Raw genomic sequence first — 22305 nt, forward strand, 5'->3', positions numbered from 1 at the left:
TGTGTGTGTGTGTGTGTGTGTGTGTGTGTGTGTGTGTTAGGGGAAACTGTGTGAAACATAATTTTCCATTTAACATGTCTAGATGTAAAAAGTAAATTTAGCTGTTAATACTAATACCTCAATGCAGCACACTTACTTGTAATGGTGTATTAATGAGTTCATCAATGGCAAACAGAACAGGACCCCTGTTATTATAAAATATAGAGCTTTAATTTATTAGTCAGCAACATTAATGAGGAAGAAAAGGATAGTACTTTTTTTTTACAAGTCATTACAATAACATCAACTGTGCATTATATCATACATTACTTAACCTTGATGACCCAGAGCAAAGTCTGCAGAACAGAGCAAAACAAAATAGATGCACACGTTTGAGATGTATGCAAATTTGTTTTTGCAGATTTGTGAGAACAAGAGAAAGAGAGAGACATAGCGAGAGAGAGAGAAACATAGCGAGAGAGAGAGAGCGAGAGAGAGAGAGAGAAAGACACAGAGAGAGAGAGAGAGAGAGAGAGAGAGAGAGAGAGAGAGAGAGGGAGATAATTTAAAATCACTATCTGAGATTTATGTGCTTTCAGCATTTCCCACCATTAAAGGTTTGAGCACTTCTTCCTTGCACCGATAGTAATTCCATATTCCCACAACAAGAAAAACATTCACTGACATCTACAGCAACATAGCATTTCAGACAAATACCATATACATACACTGTACATGCCATGCACAATGAAAAGCCACCTTCTGAAGATTTTGGTACATGTCTCTCTTCAGAGTTTGGTGATGATCAGCTTGTTAGTGGTTGTACTACTTTATTTTATTTTGCTGTGTGGAAGTTGCTCAGTTTAAACTGTTTTATATGAAGTCTGTGGCCTTTACTGTATGAGAGAAGGATGGCACTTCACTGCTCTGAACCAGCTGATACAGCATATACAGCCCCTATCAAAGTAGTCAATTACAAAGTGCTACCAATCTGCACATTAGTCACTGTGATCTAATAGAAGTGTAGACATGATTAATATTCACTTCGTAAAACCAATATTTAGCATGGAACTGGCAGGAATGCAAAACTTTGGATTTATTGAGAGCTTAAAAAAAACTTCAGAGCATACAAACACTGCATGTTCTGCCTTTTATGAATATTCTGCAAATGCCACAAATGAATGTGAAGTATTTACTGTTCATCAAGATTATCGATTTGGCAACAGAAGGTGCTTTGTCTCTAAATATTTATTTTTGTAAATCACAAACTGGCACAAACTCACATCTAGCTGCCTGTTGGAATTTCTTATCTCAAAAGAGAAAAAGAGGCAATGTTATATTTTCAGCTTTTGTGTCGTTAAAAGACCCCCTCTCCCAAAAAGAAACAAAAAAACAGCTTATCACAAAGATCACGTTCGATAAGAATACAACATTGAGATGTGATATTCACATATAAACAAAACAAACACTTTGCAGCAACGGATTTTTCGGAAGAGTTTGGGTGGGTGGTGTGACATCGTGACTTGAGGCCAAGCTGGACCACAACATTAAAAGGAGAGACGTCTAAACCTGCCACCAAGGGCCTTTCATTTACCACGTGACTGTACAGCCGTGACACGCAGCCACAGCTGCAGTCCGTGGGCACTTCTTTTATCCTAGAGTGTCCCAAGAAATGCAACCGTCATCCTGTCAACAGCTTGTATGTTGGGCAGTTAAAAAAGAAACTGTCTGCTATTACAGTAGAGAGAGTTCTGGTGAAGAAGTTTAGGGACGTTCGAGAATTTCACTGATCCAGCGACTCGACACGGAATACTGCCAGCAGTCAAGTGATCCAACATGGTCGCCTGTTCACAGCTTCTGAATACATGTCCATAGGTCCTCGTCCGTATGTGTCCTGGGTCGAGTGTTGCTGTTTGTCAAAAACACCAAACATAAAAGATATTCTCAACATAACACATTGTCATAAACAATAACGCTAACAATAATATTATAATAACAACAATATTTGCACAGATTTACCTATTCACAAAAAAAAAAAAAACATGTTTTCTAGATAGGTACAAATAATTACTTTTTACAACCTACAATAAATATTGTGTATTTTTTACCCCAACAGTTAAACTGTTTGACGCCGTTTGCTTTTGGTTGCGGTATCTGTCTTGTCCGTTTTGTGCTTATTAGTTGTTTTTTTAAACTCCCCCTTAACGGAGGGTTGCAGTGTTTTGGATGTGGTGTTAAAAGGTAGACTGTCTGAGGGTGTTTGGGGGGATATGAGCGGGTGTATAGGATAACATCCAGCTCCTCATGTCTGGGCTGGTGTTGTTGTTTCCTCGTCATGATGCCGACGGTTGCGAGGCTTCTTCTGTTCTTTCAGCTCCTTCAGGCTCTTGGCTTTGTTGTCCCCGATGACGCCGCCCACTTCTCCGAGCTGCCAGTAATCCTGACAGTACTGGTTGATCAGGCCCATCTCCGGCTGGCTTAAGATGGTCAGCAGGTCTTTATACTGACCAGCACTGGGAGTCCAGGCACTCGACTGCAGTGGAGGGAGGGCGGGACTTCCTGTTTCCACCAACACACTGTTGACGGTGCGGCTGGAGAGGACCACCAGCTGCATTTTGACCAGCGTGTGTTTGAAGTTCTTCTCCGTGGACGTGCACTGGTAGATGCCGCTGTCGGCCGACTGCAGAGAGCGGATCAGCAGACCTTGTTCCGTCTTTAGGATGCGACCCTCTGAGCGAATCTGTGGCAATGGATGGGCAGCCATTTTAGGAATTGATTATAGAGACAGCTTCGAATGACTGGAAACACAACTGTAACTGCTCTACAAGTGAAAGCTTTGTTCACCTCTTTTTTCCTGTCGCTGTTTTCCTTCTGCAAGTGCCACTTGAGAGACATATGAGGAGACCTGGCCTGGCACTCCAGGAACGTAGTGCTGCCCTCCACCCCATACTGGACTGCCTCCAGAGTATTTTTATTGGCTATAAAATGATATGTGAAAAAGAAAATGTATAAACAATAGATAGATAGATAGATAGATAGATACGATGAAAATATATACGTGGCTATGTTCAGTTTCAAAATTGCATATGTACAGTCTGGGTTTAATATAAAGTGTATACTCACTGTTAGAGTTATAACCTCTGCATTGGCGGATTGGGTTGCCATACTTCACATCTTGCCGACGGCTCCGTCTAGAGGGGTCAGATCAACAATGGAAAAATAGAAAGCTTTACTTGTAACATGTTTAGAAGAAAACACCAAAATTAGAAACACACAATCAGGTGCGGTACCAGAGCACGCCTGTTTTGTCTGTACTATGTTAATCCTCACCTCTTCTGTGAGTTTGAGTATCTGGAGCAGGATTTTCCATCCCAGGCACAATACGGATCTCTGGCCAGGCAGCAGTCAGCACAGGCCTCCCCATACACATCACAGCGATGGAGAGCCAGGTGGGTCACACCCAAGACTGAGCCAACATACAGTTGTTGCTATTGAAAAGCGAAACAAAAAGGTAAATATCAGAAGATACAATTATTTTGGATACCAATACATCTTACAGGTCTGCAATTTCCTATTGATTCCCAGTTAAGATTGAAGGAAGGAATTGTACTTTGTCTCTTGTTTCAAAATTGACCATTATTATGAACTTACAGGTGCATCTTAAAACAAATTGAATATGACGGAATCATGGTTTTAATAAACGAAACATTTACTAAAATTTTATAAATTTCTTATTTGAATGAATGACTTTAAACACTACTTATTTATTCTACAACTTCAAAGTGACGTACATACCCTCTTTGATGAAATCTTCATGGTGGTAATTGCCGTTGGGACCTGCAATGATACAGTTCATTAATATTCAGATTTGGTCTCAGATAATAAACACATAACGTGTGAAACAAAGACAATGGAGAAAGTCGATAAAAGAGAAAGAGAGTGAGAGGAGGAGTCAATAGAGTTAGTAAGGTCGAAAGACTCACTTTGAAGACCTCCACCTCCTCTAAGACCAGCTCCTCTGTCTGCAAGTCATCTCTAGGAAGGACAATCACTTTCTGGACTGATCCCCGATCTGCGAAACAAAAGAGAGAAGCAGGTTCAACTCCAGCCATGGACCTTTGACCGTAGCTTCCTTATTTCACCCATCCTCTAAAATATCAGTCTTTCTAACATGTAAACTGCTTGGAAAATTCCCAGAATTTCCCCTAACTAAACAGAGCCAAGGCTAGAGCAGTTCTGCTTGACAATGATATGACCACTAGAAGCACCATCATCATATATGGTCATTTAAGGCCTATAGCACTGACCTGTGCCCAGGAAGAGCACCTCGTAGTTCCCGTCAGCAGCTGCCACTTGGTCCACTGCAATTGTGGTGAATTCATAGTCCACGTTGGTTCTGACCACCAGGGGGCGCTTGTGCACTGGATATATGGAGTTGTACATGGTGGGGTGGTTTCTCATGAAGTTGATAACCTCATCTGGGTAATCCTTTGTGGATTTCATGTTGGGGGTGAAAGTGCCTCCAGGACACTATTGACAAAAGGGAGACACTCAAACCGTCAAACCTGCAATTAACCAAATTCCTTTTGCTGTAAAAACATGTTCCTAAATACCAATTATTTCATAGGTACTTATGATGTACTTTTTTTTATTATTGTTTATAACTCACAGTGCCAGGTCGTGGGTAGGGGATCTTCCCACTGTATGCCACCCACTGGTAGTTGGGACCCTCCTTGTGGGCGAAAGGACCATTGAAGACCATGCGGATGTCGGCCATGGAGTAGACGCACACTGCCGAGCCTTTAAACACAGCTCTGGAGGAGGTAAAAAAAAATGGGTGAACACACAAAGATAGCAGCTGGAGGATATAGATTAACTCACTACACTGAGATAATTACTACGGCTTTTCTCTGCGGCTGCTAGAATCTTCCTCCTTCCCACGTACTCACTTGGCCTCTAGCAGTAACGCATCAAAACATTAAAAACGCACAAACACACACTCTCAAACCGACTCAACTAGAGTCAAGCTGTCTGACACACTGACATAATAACACCCACGTACTGCAGAGAATCGGCCGAGCTCTGACTCTTGCTGCTGCTGTCTGTGTGGTGGGTGTACTATGTTTGTAACTCCTGTCATGTAGCCTCTATCATTAGCTATGTTTTTATCAGCTGGGTTAAAATGTGCCTGATGCCGAAGGAAAAGGAGGGAAAGAATAACAGCTTTTTGTTTCTCAAATACATGAATCAAGACATGTTTATTATGACTCTGTGCACATCCTCTCCTTGCTCACGTGAAGTCGCAATTTCAATGTTCATGTCTGGTGGCTTCACTCGAATTTTAAGGCTGTGTGTTGAATAACAACTTGTTATCAAACCTGACCTATGAGAAACTACGGGTTCAGTCACTGTCTCTCGACTCCCTCCCGGGCTCCAGACTCACAGCATGTTATTCTCTTTGTAGCCTGAATCTGACATTGACACACGCAACGCAGCATTTCAATATCAGAGAGCTGACACCTTCTGGCGCAGTGAAAAAGGAATTCTAACTGCAGGAGGGAACCCAAAATATACACCTTCGCCCTTTTCAAACTACATGAAAGTTAAGAGAGTTTGGGAAAGCTGTCAGTCACTTACCCCGAAACTGAGAAGACTCCATAGATGACAGGATTCTTGTTGTCTTGAGTTGGCTGAATATATACATCCCCTATTGGATAAAAACGGAATTTATTATTACTCACAGTCATAAACAAAGAAAAGCAGTGGTATTATTAGGAAAAAAGTGCTTAAAGTATCCAGTGTGGCCCCTGTGACTGATATACTTTTTTGACTACTGTTAGATTGTTGATAGTAAAGCACCAGTGCACAATTTAATTGTTGAAGTTAGCTGATTTGTAGCTTATAACCTCTCTATAAACAGTTGGATGCATTATGGGGGTTGGGCCCCCTCCATAGGGTCACAAGATAAATCTGAAGGCTCGTAAAGTGATTTTTCTAATCTCTGACGGTTTTGTGAAATATTGGCTAATTTGACCCTTTTTTGGCCTCAAACTATTATTCAAATAGAACCATTTGTGATGTTTAGAGGGGGGAATGTCTCCGTCATAGACGCCTGAAACACGTGACAAGGAGACACAGCTATATACAACTTATCTGCAAGGGGTCCTAAGCAAACTGGTTAAATCTTTAACCATCCATTGTATTCAAGCTTTTCATGTGTTTTCGTATGGTAAATCTTCATCTGCAAGAGTAATAAGTAACTGGAGTCGTCAACAAAATGTAGTGGAGTAATAAAGTAGCAGAAAATAGAAATGCGTAAGTACCCCAAACCTGTATTTAAGTCATTGAGTAAAAAATGTTCATTCACCACTGATGGAAATACACGGTATAATAAGTAAATATTAGTGTCTGTGTCTCGTACTCAAATCCGCCCAAGGCTTTATTATCTACCAGATTCCACCTGGTTCCAAACCAAAGTAATTGTAATGTGACATATTAAGACTTTTTTTGCTTCCAAGGTAGGGCTGGGGGGAGTTTAGGGGAAAGAGTTCCTCATGAATTGTGGTTACAAGAGCCTCAATGAGATCCTGAATCCAAACTCCTCCAATGCTGAAACTACATTTCCTGAGTCTCAGCAGGGAATATGAGTGAAATAGAGATCTCTGGTGCAACATGACTTTAATAGGAGCCATATGCATCCAGTGACTGTGGGGCTAAGGCACTTGTGAACCCTATCATGAAAAACAATAAGGAAGAAAACTGAAATACATTTAAAGCAGACACGTTGAGTAGAATAACACTTCACCCCTCACACGAACACATAGGGTCCATTGAATGCTGTGCATTGTGAAAACAAGTGAAAAGGGCTTCGTTCGCTTGTTTTAAATGGCCTTGAAAAGACAAGGACAACAATTACCCATAGGCAAAAGTCTTTTGAAAACAGCAATCACAATAACGAGGCATGAAATACAATCCTCCCTTTTATAACCCGAGGTCTTTTATATCTGTGGAGCAAGACATTTACTTGGCACCCCACAGTAAGAATGCAGACCCGCCCGCTCAGACGCATCCCTTGAATGAGATATCGGCTGACTGAATACTGAGAAGCAGCATGTAAAATAACTTAATGTTAAGCCACAATTATGCATGTGGAATTTAGGGTGAAATGTAATAACACATGGTTTGATCCTTGTGCCCACGGCGTTATCTAGCGGGCACAAAATAAACACGGAGGAAGCTTAAACTCACACAGCTTTTATGAAAGCGTCATTTCAGACTCTGTAAAGTTGCAAAATCAACAAACTCTCCTTTGATCACAAGTTTTATTTTAAAGCTCCACTAACATTCCAAGGTAGGAAAATGACAGGTAATGTGGCTGCACACAAAAAGGAAAAATGTACTTTTGGCAAACAAAGTAAAAAATGCATAACCCATCTGACGCCATGCTTGACAGGCCTCCTGGCTACAGAAAGATAAGATATAAATCAGCAGAGAACTAGAGCAGGTTGCGTCACTGTCTGATGTGACACATCAGAAACAAAAGTAACACTCGCACCCAGCATCACATTAGCAGAAAAACATCTGTGATTGCTGTAACTGTAGAAGGAATACAAAGAGAGGGGATACGAAAGTCAGTGGCTGGAAGTACAATGGCTGGTATGTCATTAGCTCCTTGATAACCCCACTCTACAGGAAGTGCACCTAAAATATCTACAGGGAAAAATTAAAAAACAAACAAAAAACAACAACAAAAAGGAGTCTTCATATACAGTAAAGTGATTTTGGGGATTTGTGGACTGCAGTGACATAAAGAAAAAAAAATAGATGAAAAACAATGTTTTGCTCCATAATTACATTTCAGAAAAAAGCAATAAAACTTTATCGCCCGCACATTCATTCTCGTTTTTAGTCTGGCAGACATGTTCATCTCTCCTGCGTCTGTGAGTCTCTTTCCCCATGGTCTTTATTTTCCCCCTCTCCCCTCGGTACACACACTGAATGCTTTCTCCTCTGTTAGACTCAACCATCCAAATCTACTGCGCTCTCTGTCCCCTGAGTCCTCATTCAAGCACTGATGCCTGTGCCGGGCTCCATCAGGACCAGCGGGACTGGAGACAAAATTCATTTCTATCAGACTGTCTGTGGTTGTGGGAAAGGATCGACCGCAGAGCGGAGGGATGTCACACTGCACCTCAGGAGGCTCAATGACCTCACCATGACAGCTCATCTGAACCCACACTAGAACCGACCTGCTGCACTAACAGAGGAGCGCTCTTGTTTTACTTCTTTTCATTCGCTTTTAAATATCTTCTAATGTGTTTTATGTATTTTAATCTTGCCCCTGTAAAGCACTTTGAATGGCCTTGTGTTTGAATTGTGCTATATAAATAAAATTGCCTTGCCTTGCCTTGCCTTGATGCATAACATACACAAGATGATCCTTAATATTCAACTCATAGCTGTTACTGCATCATTCAATACTGTCACACAATATGGGCAATATCTGAATTAAAAACAGTTTTGGCTTATGAACGTACTGTGTACTGTATGCATGTGTTTTTTTATGTGTTGTGTTCAAGTTCGACTTCGAAAACAAAACACCCAATAGGTGACATGTTGCATTTTGATATTTTTATTTTTATTAAAGATACTGTATATAGTATAATATCCACATTAAGGTCTCATATTTCGAATTAAATGTACTTTTGTGAAATAAATACAAAACTTTAGTATTGAGTGCCAAGTTTTTAGTGCCAAATGAAATGACATGCATAGGAAAAAATTATATTTTGAACCAAAATTATGTTTAATTACACAAATTTTTCATTAAAGGTGCATTACATTGAAGTTATTCCAAATTCCCCTTTTCAACATGCCACAGTAAATGTATTATTTGGTAACATAATGTTTCTGTTTCACCCCCCAAAATGTCACAACATGTACTCCACAGTAGATAATCTTATTGTTGTGAATAGATTTAATGCAATTTCCTTTCAAATTCGCCTCAGCCTGCCTTAGCTTACAATATATTGTAACAATACATCTTTCGGTTGTTAAATTCGAGAGCACATTTTAACACTCAAAGTTTGCAAAAACCTGTGGAAAGTTGTGAAATACTTGCTGCTGATACTCCCAGCTACTATAATTTCAAGGATACTCCAAATCCCTCTTTAATCCTGTCACTCATGTGAATGACGGGCAGGCAGGGATGATCCACAGAGAGGGGGGGGGGATCATCATGAGATCCCAGCTGCTCATTACTTTGATTACTCTGTATGCATGTGTGTATTTGCTTTTCTATCTCTTTTTTTTACTTTTTATTTTTTATTTATTTAAAGAACAAATTCTCTGCAAAACATGTTGAGGGTGCTTCGAAGCAGAACGATCCCAGTTCTACAGTAAGAACAGTCAGTTAGCAACAGGAGCCTTGTTGACGTTCAAAGGAATAAAAATGTCAAGCTTAACATGTATGAGTCAGTGATACCTTAATCTAAAGCTGCAGATTCTTCCCAGTATTGAACATAATCAGACACATGGGCTGCTGTAAAATGCTGCTTTGCCGGGTGTGTGTCCCTCCAGTGCACTCACTGAGCTCTTGGCTCTGCGGCAAAATCTCAGTATGTTAATGCTGAAGGCCTTTAAAACCGTAACATCATGATGGAAGTATGCAAAGCCAATGGAGGAAAAGGTTGTTGATACTGAATCTGTCAACTAGCAGGAGTCCATCTGGAGACCCTTGTTTTGAATTCTAGTTACACGGTCCTGTTAAAAATCCCCTCTCTTTCCGTCTGCCAGTTTTTCTGTCAGGTCATGTACATAATAATATCCAGAGATGAAAGGGAAGCCCCAATAGATGCTCTTATAGGGTCAGCGACAGAGGGAAACAATAATTTAGACTCACTTAGTTCATCAAAGTGTGTCTCAATGCCGTCAGCTCCGGGCACTGAGCAGATGAGTCGAGCTTTCAGAAACGTGCTCCACTTGTTGACCAGACAGCAGTGTCCACCGTCATCGTTCTGTTAGGGAAAAAGACAGTAGTCATCCAACCCGGCTCAGCTCAGCTCAGCATAAAAACAGTCTGACCATCGTCTGACTAACAGCTGTTTGAAGCAACTGTCCAAACTAACTGCACTGAGGTCTGTTGTTATTGGGCCTGAATGAATAAAGATCAGCTCATGTGTTTCAGCTTGGGCCCATCTGCACAGGAAGTTCAGCCAACGTCTACCGCTGAGGAAAAGATTCAAGCCTTGGGAAAATGATTCACGGGGAGCTGGAAACTCGAGACATTGTGCCGAGTCCAAATGATTTTCAGAGCTGGAGGGCTGACATTTGGTGTCTGTCTTTCCCTATACTGTAAAATCCAAACTGGAACGAAAACAGTTTTTTCATCCGCCATGCTAGCAGCAATGTCGGTCAGTTTGTCCCACACTTTGTCAGTGGTACCAACAGCTATTGGATAGATCGGCATGAAATGTAGTACAATTATTTATGGTGCTCAGAGGAAGGAACATTATACCAACACCAGCGGGTTGACATTTTCTGGTTCAGAGTTACACATTACATTACAAAACTAATGACATTCCCATCACCATCAGACACTAGCAAGGTGACTCTTATTCTTATTTATATAGTATATATTACTATAAATGACATACTTTGGGGATGCATCAAACACAGGAGCGTCTTGAGACACATTTTGTCTTAAGTCCATGTACAGATGATGAAAGGCTTGGATACTATGTCTTATTCATTCGACGTGTTAAGTGAAAAACAACATTTCAGGCCACATCACTACATTGCTTAGTAAAAACAGCTCTGCCTCTGTATGGCTGTCTATGCATATAAACTCTTAAAGTAAACTCTGCTGCTCAAACATTTCATCCAGAGGGGCCAAAATAACAGAATGCTTTTTCTAAACTTAGCTGTAGCGGCAAACAGCAAAGATTTTGGTTTTCTGACTGGTAATTGGTGTGTGTTTGTGTTTTTGCTCAGTAATTACTGAAGATCATGGGAAACTTCCTTTCTGGGGCCTCTAAGACACAGGCAAGAGAATATAACTAACCATTAAGGAGACGTATAGACCTTTCAGTTTGTGATGATCAACATGAGGTTTGCTGACATGGTGCGATAACTCACCAGGCAGATCCGCCCTATCCTGGACTGGGTCATGGGACTCTGGCCCATCTCAGAGGCTTTCTCGCGGAAGAAGAAGTAAAGCTTGTCATCATTCTTTTCAGCGCTGTCTGGAATGAGGTGTGCGTGGATGAATGTGGGATCTGTGAAAAAAGGAAGAAGAGACGGAGAGAGCATTAATCAGCTTTTCGGTTAATGTTGCTCCACACAAAGATATAATCCAAGTGTTTGGACTTCACTGCACTTAAAGGGGGCGTATACCCGGGAAGCCTGTTCAAATTCACAACTCATCAAGTCTGCAAGTGGACTTTCTGTCTACTTCCAGAGCAGCTATGTTGTGATAGTCCACATATACTGAAGCTTTGATATGAATAGAATATTGGAAGTGTTATTACAATTTAGTCTGTCTTATAGGACTCTGAAGTTGAACTGAAGATAATACAGTATAATGCTTCAGCAGTTTGAGTTTGACATATCAAGAGAATATCATCCCAAAATACAGCCATTTTGTCTGAAATTCCATTTTAGTCTGACTGGACTGTGCTGGGGGGGGGGGGGGGGTTGCACAGGACTAGTTCTGTGAACCAGAACTGCGAGGTTCCAGTCTGCAAGTCTGAAGAGTTTAAAGATTTGGATTCGGCCATGGCCATCATTTCAACTCTGACAAAAACACGGGACGTGGCAGAAGTCTATTGAGAAGCATTACTGCTGTAACATAAACATCAGTAGCCCCGAGCAGAACGGCCCTTTAACCTAAATTCTAAACCCACCCTTTTATTTCTTCCTAGAGACAATGCCCAATATGGCATCACAGCGCGCTCTCACTGGCTGACTTAATGGGTCACCACTGGACACGCTACACAGGGTGCCCCTCCCCGCTGTGACCCACCAGGGTCCCAAATAAGGACAAACCAAAACCAGGAGGGGTGGGTAGGGGAGTGGGACCAGGACCCATATAATGGGGGGAGGGGAAACATCCGAGTGGATTCCACATGGCTGATTAGCCAGACTCAGGTGTCCCGATTCAGTGTACCACTACCAGGGGACTGTTGTCAGGGCAACAGGGTCAGAGGAAAAAAATCTGGGAGCCAGCAACACTGAGGGGGGCCTTGATTGGTTTGGCAACATCAACCGAATGAACCCGGCCAGCATTTATAACCCAGCGACAATCACGCTTCATTAGAGAGCAGAGGCTACTCTGAGTCATTATTGACATTCAGTAATTTCCTCCCTGCTACTACACTACCGACCTTGCAGTCAGGCAATGCAGGCATGCAGTCAACAACTAGCGTGGTGCATTTTATGCTTAGGGTCTTTGGAGGCTGGAAAGATTAACAATCTAATTTCTAGACAACATGGGCTGTAGGACTGGACGATGTGAAGGGCAGTGCTGAAGCTACACATGGGGAAATTGCGTGAAACATTGCAGCTATGTACCTCGGGAGCCGAGGAATAAATTGAAAGCCGTCTGGAAAGAGATGAGTTAAAAGAAATAATGCTGGCTGCAGAACAAGCAGTGAGTGAGTTGAGACGTTACCGTTTAACCATCTGGAGTTGTACTGATCAGTCCTCATGGCTGTCTGCTTCCCCAGTGTGCGGAAGATAGAAGAGTCTGTTCCCATGAAATCAATGTAGACTCCTGCGTACAGCTCTCCATCTGTCAGTCACAGAGAAAGAAGGAAAGTTAAGTCGTGACAGACCAAAGCATTTTTTAGGTTAAAGTAAAGAACACATTGTATACCAAGTCTGATTGAAACTTTGTCAAAACATTGCATCATACCCCCTGGTTTCATCAAAATCAGTCTGGTGGCATGTATGTACGGCAGCTGTGGCCATTCGCAATTTAAGTTTTGACTCTGCACAATGATTATAATTTCTTTGTAATTTTTGTTTACATCATACTTTAAACATCTCATCAGACCCCGTCCTGTAGTGTCAGAAATGTCACGTTTGGGTCAAAGAATGTTGACCTCTCAATTATGTTGCAATCATACTTACACCACACATATTTCATTAATCAGTGCGCTTTTAAATGACAGCTGGATTAACAAAGTTTCTTGTCAGCTGAGTTCATGGGGTAAAAGTTAAAGGGTCATTCAGAGAGCTTGACATGGTAGCCTTCCAGTGTCACCTCCCCATAACAGAAGTTATGTTAGAGCAATGTTTTAAAGCATTATCACTCCAAATTTTCAGATAATTTAAACCTGATCGTCACATCGGACATAAGACATACTGTATAGGTGCAGCTTAGAGTTTCTACTGGCTATACTGTGAGTGATATTTTACGGAACTATGGGAGAGATGGCAGGACAACTACAGTGACTATAAAAAATGACTTCTAACAACTAAACCAGGGGAATTCCAGCTTCCTTTGTTATCCCCCAGTGTGGTATGTCTCTACCCTGCCAGGTTGCTCTCTCACAAATGCAGGCAGGGCCGGAGGTCACTGACCAACAGCCTTGTCTGACCACCTGTAAGCTGCTGACAACAGAAGGCCACCCACTGAGCTGAGGGCAGAAAAATCACTTCGACGAAACAAGTGAACATATTGATAAAACTTGAACTTTGCTGCAGTGGAAATTATATGAAAAAAGATAAAGGAAAACATCTCGCCAGCTGCAGCCTCTCAAATGTGAGGATTTGCTGATTTTCTCTCCGCCTCACTTGCAAGGTGACTGTCTTTGGGTTCTGGACATTTCAAAACGTTGCCTTTCCCGGCTTTTTTGTTCAGAATAGTTTTTTTTTACATGCAAAACTAGTGAACGATTAATCGATAAATAAATTGGCAGATTCAGTTTGGACGAAAATAATCACGAGTTGCAATCTAGTGCACAATAAGAGCATGGTACTTATAAAAACTAAAACATCAGCTATTGTTACATCTCATCCAATTTTCTTCAAGTAAACACTATCAAAAACTGAAAGAAAATATTTACAAAATAAATGTGGTAAAAAAAGAATGAAGTCCTTTTGATGCATGCACTCAGCCTTAAAGCAAATACATGTGATAACCTATTATTTGTTTTTCAGAGAAGTTATTTGAAGCTGCCTGTACACATCTGAAGTAGGGAAAAAGCAAACTTACTGATCAAGGCAGAGACGCTGTTAAGTTTGGGGTCATAGGGACATTTTCCTTTCCCAGAATCCACTTTCCCAGGTTCAAGTCGGAAAATGTATTCCTAACGGCAGAAAATGAGAGAAGAACATGATTAAAATTTTCTTTCTTTCCTTTCTCAATTGGTAACATACCTAATGTGTTTACGGAATTGCTGTTGTGTGTGGGGGAAGGTTTTTCTTTGAACATGTTTGCAGCATGTACAAGGCACTTTGATTGTACTTAGATATAATGCGCAGTAGCATCAAACTAATAATCAGTTTAGAGGCACAGTAACAATGAGTGAGTTGTGACCCTTCAGGCGCTTTTAAAAAAACAGACTCTCTCTTGGTAGTATTGGATCTGCTGAGGGGAACAAAAAGCACACAAAGCCAGTTATCTGTGAGATGGAGAGTCTGAGGAAAATGCTGCGAGCAATCCAAAACTCATCCACCATGCTTCTGATGTTAGTGGCTTTAAACAAGAATTCATTATTCCAGAGTGCAAGAGGACATCTTGAACATCTGTGTCAACATTGTGTATGTGTCTAGATGATGTCTGTCTGACAGGCAGGAAATATGTAAGGGAAAGCAGACAAAATGTCAAAGCTGCGTTTTTAAGGTTCCTGTATTTTTGTTGTTGTTGCAGTATTACAATATGATATCGCTCAAATATGTGTGTTTATGTGTTTCTGGAAGCTATCTATAAAAAAAATACAATAAATCAACCTCTAACGTCATAAACGGTTCAGTCAAAAACTTTTATATTGTATTGGTTTGACCAAAATAAAAACAAAACCAATTCAAATTAATATAGTTGCTATCTCAAAAATTTGAAATGTATTTGATGTGAATGGTTGTTTTTGGAATGAAGTAGTAGAAGGTTTGCAGTACAGTATGTGACGTCACCCTTGACCAACTAAGTTACGTGTACATCATACTATTGAGAAAAAAAAACAAAAAATAAATAAAAAACAAAAATACAGAAATATTTTATTGGGGGAAAAATGTCTGACTTGGTGAGAAAAATTATTCACGTTGGAGCCCATTTCTATTTGAATAAGAGGCTTAAAAAAAACTCCCTTGAGCCCACCTTCGCCTCCAAAGGCTCTGATGTAGTACTGTAGTCTGCTGCCCGATTTGTTCTCCCTCCAGATTGGGGTGCCTGTAGGTAGAGGGAGCCCTAAGAACAGAGACATGGCACATGTGGGCCATCTCATTACCAAATTCAACAGCCACAGTGAATTTAAGCTGATGACGACAACAGAAACAGAAGAAAAAATAAGGACCGAAAAAAAAACAGAAGACTGGACGAGAGACTAGCGATTCTAAAAAAACTGAAAGAAAAATGTCAAAAGTGGAGGGAAGAGAGAGTACTGTGGGTAACATTCATAATTTAGTAGTCGTGTTGGATTAGACTCAGTGTCATGCAAACTCAGCTGCAAAGTCCATGCATAAACCATGCAGTGCCATAGGATAGAAAACAGAATGGGAAATACAACAGTAAAACAAGCAACAGAGTGCACTACATCCAGCAAAAACGAAATAAATATAGGAATACGGATAAGCAATCATTTAATTTTTGTTATCTCAACATACATAACTGAATCAAACTTTTTCACTAAACAGACCAGTTCAGATTTTCTCCAAAATGTGTATTTTTTTCATCTGAGACTCGACAGGTTGAAACAAAAGGAAGCTCTTAAACAGCAGGGAGAGTGATGCAGTTTAATGGAAGAAGTCTGCAGTCAAGGGAAAAAGATTTAGAGTTAGCTGAGGACTAATATTGTGTGAAGCCCCCCCATGTCGTACCAAGCAGGAAGAGTTTCCCAACAATTGGTTTCTGTTTACATCTGTTCTGGCTGAGGAAAATCTTTACCGTGTGAAATCGCATTGCATCTGGGCCTTAGGGGAGAAGCTGAATGACAAGAGGCAGGCTGACCTTTACATTGAAATCTGAACCATCCATTCTAAAACAGCGAGACTAAACAGGCAAGAGTGGTGCATGTAAGTGTGTGCACTGTAAGCCAGGGCCAGCAGCTGCTGCAGCTCTGCGTGGCCGCTGAGTTTTCACCGTGCTAGAGGGAGGGATCGGAGGGAGGGAGGGATGGAGGGATGGAGGGAGAGAGAGAGGGGTGAGCTACAAGGCTGATGATGGATGAGAGGTTCCATCGGTAATGATGGCCTTTCAGAGTCTCTCGGCCAGAGAGAAAGACAGGCCACTGGCTCGACTGTGTATAAACAGGTGAGGTGTGTGTGTGTGGGGGGGGGGGGGGGGGGGGGGGACTATACAAGGTGTTTGCCATAGATATAGTGTCAACTTGCTATTCCCAGAGGTAAAAGAAGATTGGTGCCTTCTATTTCTAAGCAGTGGCAGTTAAGTTCCTCACCGAAAGCAATTTCGCAATAATAATAAAGATCTAGAGAGGGCTAAAGCCATGAGCCTTTTTTTTCTTTCATTGAGTTTCCCCAACCGTGAAACAGCCGAAATCGATGAAGGAGTAAAGAGGCAGAAAATGATGGAAGAGAAGCAGACATCCGTGAAACCGAGAAGCAAGAGAACACGGAGAGATTCTCTGACCCGAGGTCGATGGACAGAAACGATATTCTTAAGAAGGAGCAGAGAAAGAGCGAAAGGTCAACATGTCTCCATGGCTGCCCCGGCCGGCTGTGTCTTTGGTTACCTGTGACCTGCGTCCTCGGTCCACGTAGGTGCAGATGGGGTTGTACGCGCCTGTTCCACACACATACAGGTGGGTCCGGTTCCATGGTTCAATCAGACGGATGAAGTTTCCACATTCCCCCTAAAAGGAGAGCAAAACAAAACCCAACAGGATTAGAAAAAAAGGAAAAATAAATCTGATCACGCAAATACAATGGCAAAAAGGGGGGCCATAATAAATAAGACCCCACTGATGGTTAATAACCACTCTGCCTGGATTAAAACCAACGCATCTATAATTTCTGCTGTTGGCTGGCTTGCATTTGGCAGCTCTGTTTCCTGGCTCTGTGTGTCAGTCTGGCCCAGGCTTCACATCAAACCACACTGGAAAAATGTGTCCAAACACAAAAAAACTGTGTGGCAGATGGAAAGCGGTGTATCTGAACTGTGGAGTGTGTTTGCAATGGGGATTAAGTCTATAACCTATTCAATGTTCTGTCAAAATTGACAACTGAAAAAACATTTTGGTTAGACCAAACAAGACTGCTGAGTGTAAATGCTTTTTCTTCAAAAAAAGAAAGAAGAGATTTTAGAATCCAATTAGTTTTTTTTAGACAAAGACATGCTTGATGTTCAGATCTTTTTTTTAATTCCAACAACGATGTGGTTTATTTTGAATTCAAAGTTGTAAGAAATTAGACAAGGACAACACTTCTTTTTGTGGAGCAGACAAAGCTTGCGGTTAAAACAGCTCTGTGCTTTTGAATGGCTGCAGCTTTCTAATCTGTTTTCGTGTGACCGGCATTCTGCCTTCCTCCTTTCAATCATCCCCCAAAATCAAAACTCCAACTACAGAAATGTCCAGTCTGGTGAGATCTGTTCAGATGTGTCTGTCATGTGCGCTGCTGGTGACAGCTGGTGAAAAACAAAGGATGTACCAAAGATAAATAAAGATTGTATGCTGGGGGTGGGAGGAGGGATGAGCCATTTTTGGCAGATCTTAGCAGCATGACAGATGCACAAGTCAGAGGTTTTGTGTGTGTGTTTACGCATGTGGGCCTGCGTGTATTATTCAGCGCACAGTTGTACTCCCCTGCAAAGAGCACGGCGCAAATGATTGGCTTTGACCTCCTGCCTGAACTGACATCCCCTCTGAATTGCTTTTGAATTGTCATCATCTGTCATTCCCTAAAGAGCAGCCAGAATTTCCAGGATTTCTCCCAGTAGCCAATTTTATTTCTTAATTTAGTGATGAAATTTCAAACCCACCTCTGACACACACACACACACACACACACACACACACACACACACACACACACACACACACACACACACACACACACACACACACACACACACACAGGAACATACAGAGGCCAATACGATGTAGCCAGAGGCGGTGAGAGGCCTGGATCACCAAACGCGTATAAATGAACATTGCAGTTGGATAAACAGCAGCCTGCGCTCGCTATTAGCGAAGGGTTATTAGACAGAGCCTCATCACTCTGTCGATGTTCACCACTACTGTCTGTGTGTATGAGTGTACTGTGTGTGTGCGTGTGTATCTGTGTGTGTGTTTTGAACAAAATCAAAAGAGAAGGGTCTGTTTTTTGTATAAATTTCAATGATGAGTTTCCTTGCGGGGGCCACACCGGCGGTGGCTGTGTTTGAATCGTATTAGCACTTCAGACGGGCCTGTCGCTTCCACTGGCTAATTCATTTTGTCGGCCTGTCTGGACAACACAGGGGGAAATAATTACAGTGCGAGAGGAAAATTAGATTATGTTAAAAGCTAAATAGAAACAGCATTAAAAATGTATGAGATATGTAGGCTGGCACAGGCAATATGTTTTCAGCTCTCACTGGCGACGACTCCATGTTGCACGTTCCAAGTTCCTGTTGCAGCTTAATTGGTGGCAGCTGTATGCAATCAGCAAGCAGGGATGCAGAGACAGTAAATAAGAGCTCCACAGTAAGTCACACATTGGAAGGGATCTTTTGTAATGTCCTCCTCTGACCCCCAGTGCCATATAAAAAAAGTGTCGCACAAAGTCCACAATAAATCCACACAAAGGCATCACCAGATACAATGATGATAAAATGTGCCGCGGGCGCGAGAAGGAAGAAGGTTTCCAGCTGTGCTTTTATCTGCAGTACTTTAGTGTTGATAGATTTCTTAAGAAGGATCTTATGATTGTCTACAAAATATTCAGGTCACCAGAAGACCTGAAATGAGCTGGCCACTCTTGAGAGCTTTAATTTTTGATGAATCTATCCATTACCTTTTTCACTGATTAATCGTTAAGGCCATAAAATGCTAGAAAGAAAAAAAACATCGAGCACAATTTTCAAGAGTCGAATCTTTAAAATTCTCCTTTATCCTATCACCAAGCTCAAACACCAAATATAATCAGTTTACATTAATATATAGACAGAAGCAGTAAATCATTATAGTTGGAGAGCAGGAGCCAGGAAATGTTAAAAGACTTAAAATAATTAACCAACATTTTGATAATTGAATTATCGTTTGACAATTGACGATAATAAATAAATGAACTGTCATAGTTCTCCTTTTTTGATTTTATATCATGTTTTTGCAGACTTACATTGGTGTCTTTCCCGGACAGGACACATTCAGTCTTCCTTTGTGGGGCAACCGGCCAGTGGATCTGAAAGGGAAGAGATCAACAAGCTAGTTAGATGTTAAAACTTGTGGGGTGCCCATCCAGTATTACTGTGTTTGTGTGGAACATTTCCTACTATGAGTGGCTCCTTGTTTATGTCGTGCAGATCCAGCGAGAGGATATAATCTTTGCTGCCCACATACATGCGGTCGTGGTCTTCGTCCATGCGGAGGATCCGATAGTCGGTCGAGTTGAGCAGAAAGGAGAAGTGATGAGCCGTGCCGGTGGACTTTAACTCTACAAAAAAAGGCAGAAAGAGTGGAGAATTGTTTTTCTTTGAGCTGTGGCTTTAATACTGTAGTAGAAAAAACATGCAATGATATTGGGAAACACAAACCAAAGGCATATTCACAGGAGAAGTGTAAAGTCTACTGAATTTTGGCACACAGACGCCCTTTGGTTTGCCAAGGTTCTTTTCTTCCTTCTCTACTGGAGGTGATCTTTTCTGTGTTGACTTTACAAATATAAAACACACACATAGACTTGACACACACGCACGCACGCACATATGCACGCACGCACACACCCGCACATAGCATACTAATGTTGATGTCATAGTAGGCTTATGATGAGACAAATCTTCCCTCCTGAAATTAATCTACAGAATATGTTTGTTCCTTCTTTCCCCTCAGGACTACAATTGCATCCTGTCATTATGCGGTTACGCTCCCGCTAAATTTGGCTGTGACTAAAGGTTTGACAAAACCAAGAAGGCACACAGTAAAAGTCAAAACTGTCAAAACTGAATGGCAACAGACAAGCAATAGAACACTCTCACTCACATTTTTGTTTCATACTGGATAGATACACTTCATCTCTATCGGTATCCCCAGCTACAGTCACATAACATGGCTTCCATTACAAAGAGCCAAATGGCAGATAATGTTCAGGACTTGGCAGTCTGACCGTGGCTTTCCTTCCACCTTCTTAGGATTCTATTGAGCTGTGGGTGGAGATGATAGCCTTCATTATGACCTCTTGTTTGACTTCCTCCAATTCAAATGCAGAAGAGAAGATTCCACTTCCTGGTTAAGTCTCACCTCATATCAGGTCTAATGTTGCCACATCCTTTCCTCCAAAACTATTCTAAAATACAACTTCTCTCAAATGGCTCGCATGCTGTTGGGGGCACATCACTGCTGTGTGTGAGTGTGAGTTTAAAAGTTTAAGTTACACTCGGGCTGCGAGGGGAGATAAGTGGGAGATCTGGTGTAGAGAAAGCAGCTTTTTTTCTCCCGGTCCTCCCATTACCTCTCAAGCTGTTAGAGAGAATCTGATAGGAGGCCTCACTCTTTCTCTTGCGCTCTTTTCAAACTGCGCTTGGGAAAGTGGATCTTGAGAAAGCTGAGCCTTGCACTTGCTGCGCTGTTTCTATTTGCAGAGAAAAAGTAAGAGGACCAGATAGAGGACCTGTTCACGTTCCACTTCAATGGAAACAGACAAACGGCCCTACTGTTCTAGTCAGCCAAGACCCATACTCACTCTGATTATGACAAAAACTCCAAGAAAAACCGCTTTCCCCTTACCAGGAGGAAGCAGAAGAACATCTCCTTTACTTTACTGGGAATACAAGCACAGCGTGATGTTCTACACATGCTCAGGAAAAAGTTGAAATGCTGACAGGAATCCTTAGGCCTGAAAGCTTTACAGCGGCTGGTGTGCCTGAGCTCTTTCAGGATCTATATGAAATGCAGCCATCACGTTGCAGCATCACGGCGCACAGTGCAGTGGATAAGCTAGTAAATAGGAATAGACATGGCTGTCACCTGTGTAATTCTCATACATTGCCCCCAAACACATATTATTTAATACTCTTTTTACTCTTTTTCAATTTCATGTACAGAGAATTACAGTTAGGCCTGGGTGTCTGTGGACTTTTAGAGGAACTATGTTGATAAGACTAAATATATCATGGCTTTGTTTGATCAAATCCTGTACAGATATATCAAAATGAATGATTCAATCTAATTTGAAACTGAATGCTTAGCAAATCATACAGAAATAAATTTAGTACCATTTAGTTTAATGGTATTTAATCCCATTTGATGAAGTACATTTTTGTTTAGCAAACACTATTTGGTGCATTTCAATAATTACATCTCTGTGTAGTGGTTTTCATTGTTAGTACATGGGGGACTCATATGGCCACAATTGTTTGCAGGATGATGTATTAAAAACTACTACTCGGTACTGATTATTTGCAAATTCTTAAAAAGTGAATTTGTTGGTTGCACTGTAAATGGATACATCAGTCACTCTTCTGTTGTCACTGACTATGAAGCTGCTCAAGAAGAATGTGCTGTATTATTAAAACTTTCACTTTTTTTACCAACAGGATTGAAACACCAAATCAACCAGAACTTAATCGTCACTTTTTTTTTTAAGATTATTTTTATGCATTTTCAAGCTTTATTAGATAGTACAGAGTTGAAATGGGGAGACAGAGATAGAGGGGGGATGACCTGCAGTGAAGGTCCACGGGTTGGGTTTGAACCCGCGACCACTGCAACAAAGGCCCGGAGCCAATATGGTACACGCTCTATCCACTACGCCACCGGAGCGCCCCACTAAATCGTCACTTTAAATCGATTCACTGTCACACAACAATACCACGCTGCTATAGATCGGACCACATACAAGTACATTGAAGTAGGACACGGACGTAGGCGCAGACAGCAACATGATGATGAATCACAGTCACACAGGACATATAAAAACAGTACACACACAAACACGCATTGAGAACATCCT

General features: G+C 41.4%; 1 protein-coding gene across 1 annotated transcript in view; it reads right to left on the bottom strand.

Moving 5' to 3' along the window:
* Nucleotides 1-248: 248 nt before the first annotated feature.
* LOC307249653 (semaphorin-3F-like) overlaps nt 249-22305 on the bottom strand; it is a 50935-nt gene continuing 28878 nt past the window's right edge. Inside the window, exons 3-19 of the mRNA XM_080026485.1 lie at nt 19631-19791; nt 19477-19539; nt 16890-17009; nt 15299-15388; nt 14198-14291; nt 12650-12769; nt 11116-11255; nt 9881-9995; nt 5617-5686; nt 4649-4793; nt 4287-4509; nt 3963-4051; nt 3775-3816; nt 3310-3467; nt 3103-3170; nt 2824-2957; nt 249-2719 (exon numbers count right to left, since the gene is read on the bottom strand). Of these exons, the coding sequence (XP_079882611.1) occupies nt 2282-2719; nt 2824-2957; nt 3103-3170; nt 3310-3467; nt 3775-3816; nt 3963-4051; nt 4287-4509; nt 4649-4793; nt 5617-5686; nt 9881-9995; nt 11116-11255; nt 12650-12769; nt 14198-14291; nt 15299-15388; nt 16890-17009; nt 19477-19539; nt 19631-19791 (2270 nt within the window). The 3' untranslated portion in view covers nt 249-2281. The remainder of the gene's footprint in view (nt 2720-2823; nt 2958-3102; nt 3171-3309; nt 3468-3774; nt 3817-3962; nt 4052-4286; nt 4510-4648; nt 4794-5616; nt 5687-9880; nt 9996-11115; nt 11256-12649; nt 12770-14197; nt 14292-15298; nt 15389-16889; nt 17010-19476; nt 19540-19630; nt 19792-22305) is intronic.

This window comes from Ammodytes marinus, assembly GCF_949987685.1.
Source record: "Ammodytes marinus genome assembly, chromosome: 4".
In the NCBI taxonomy this organism is placed as follows: domain Eukaryota; kingdom Metazoa; phylum Chordata; class Actinopteri; order Uranoscopiformes; family Ammodytidae; genus Ammodytes; species Ammodytes marinus.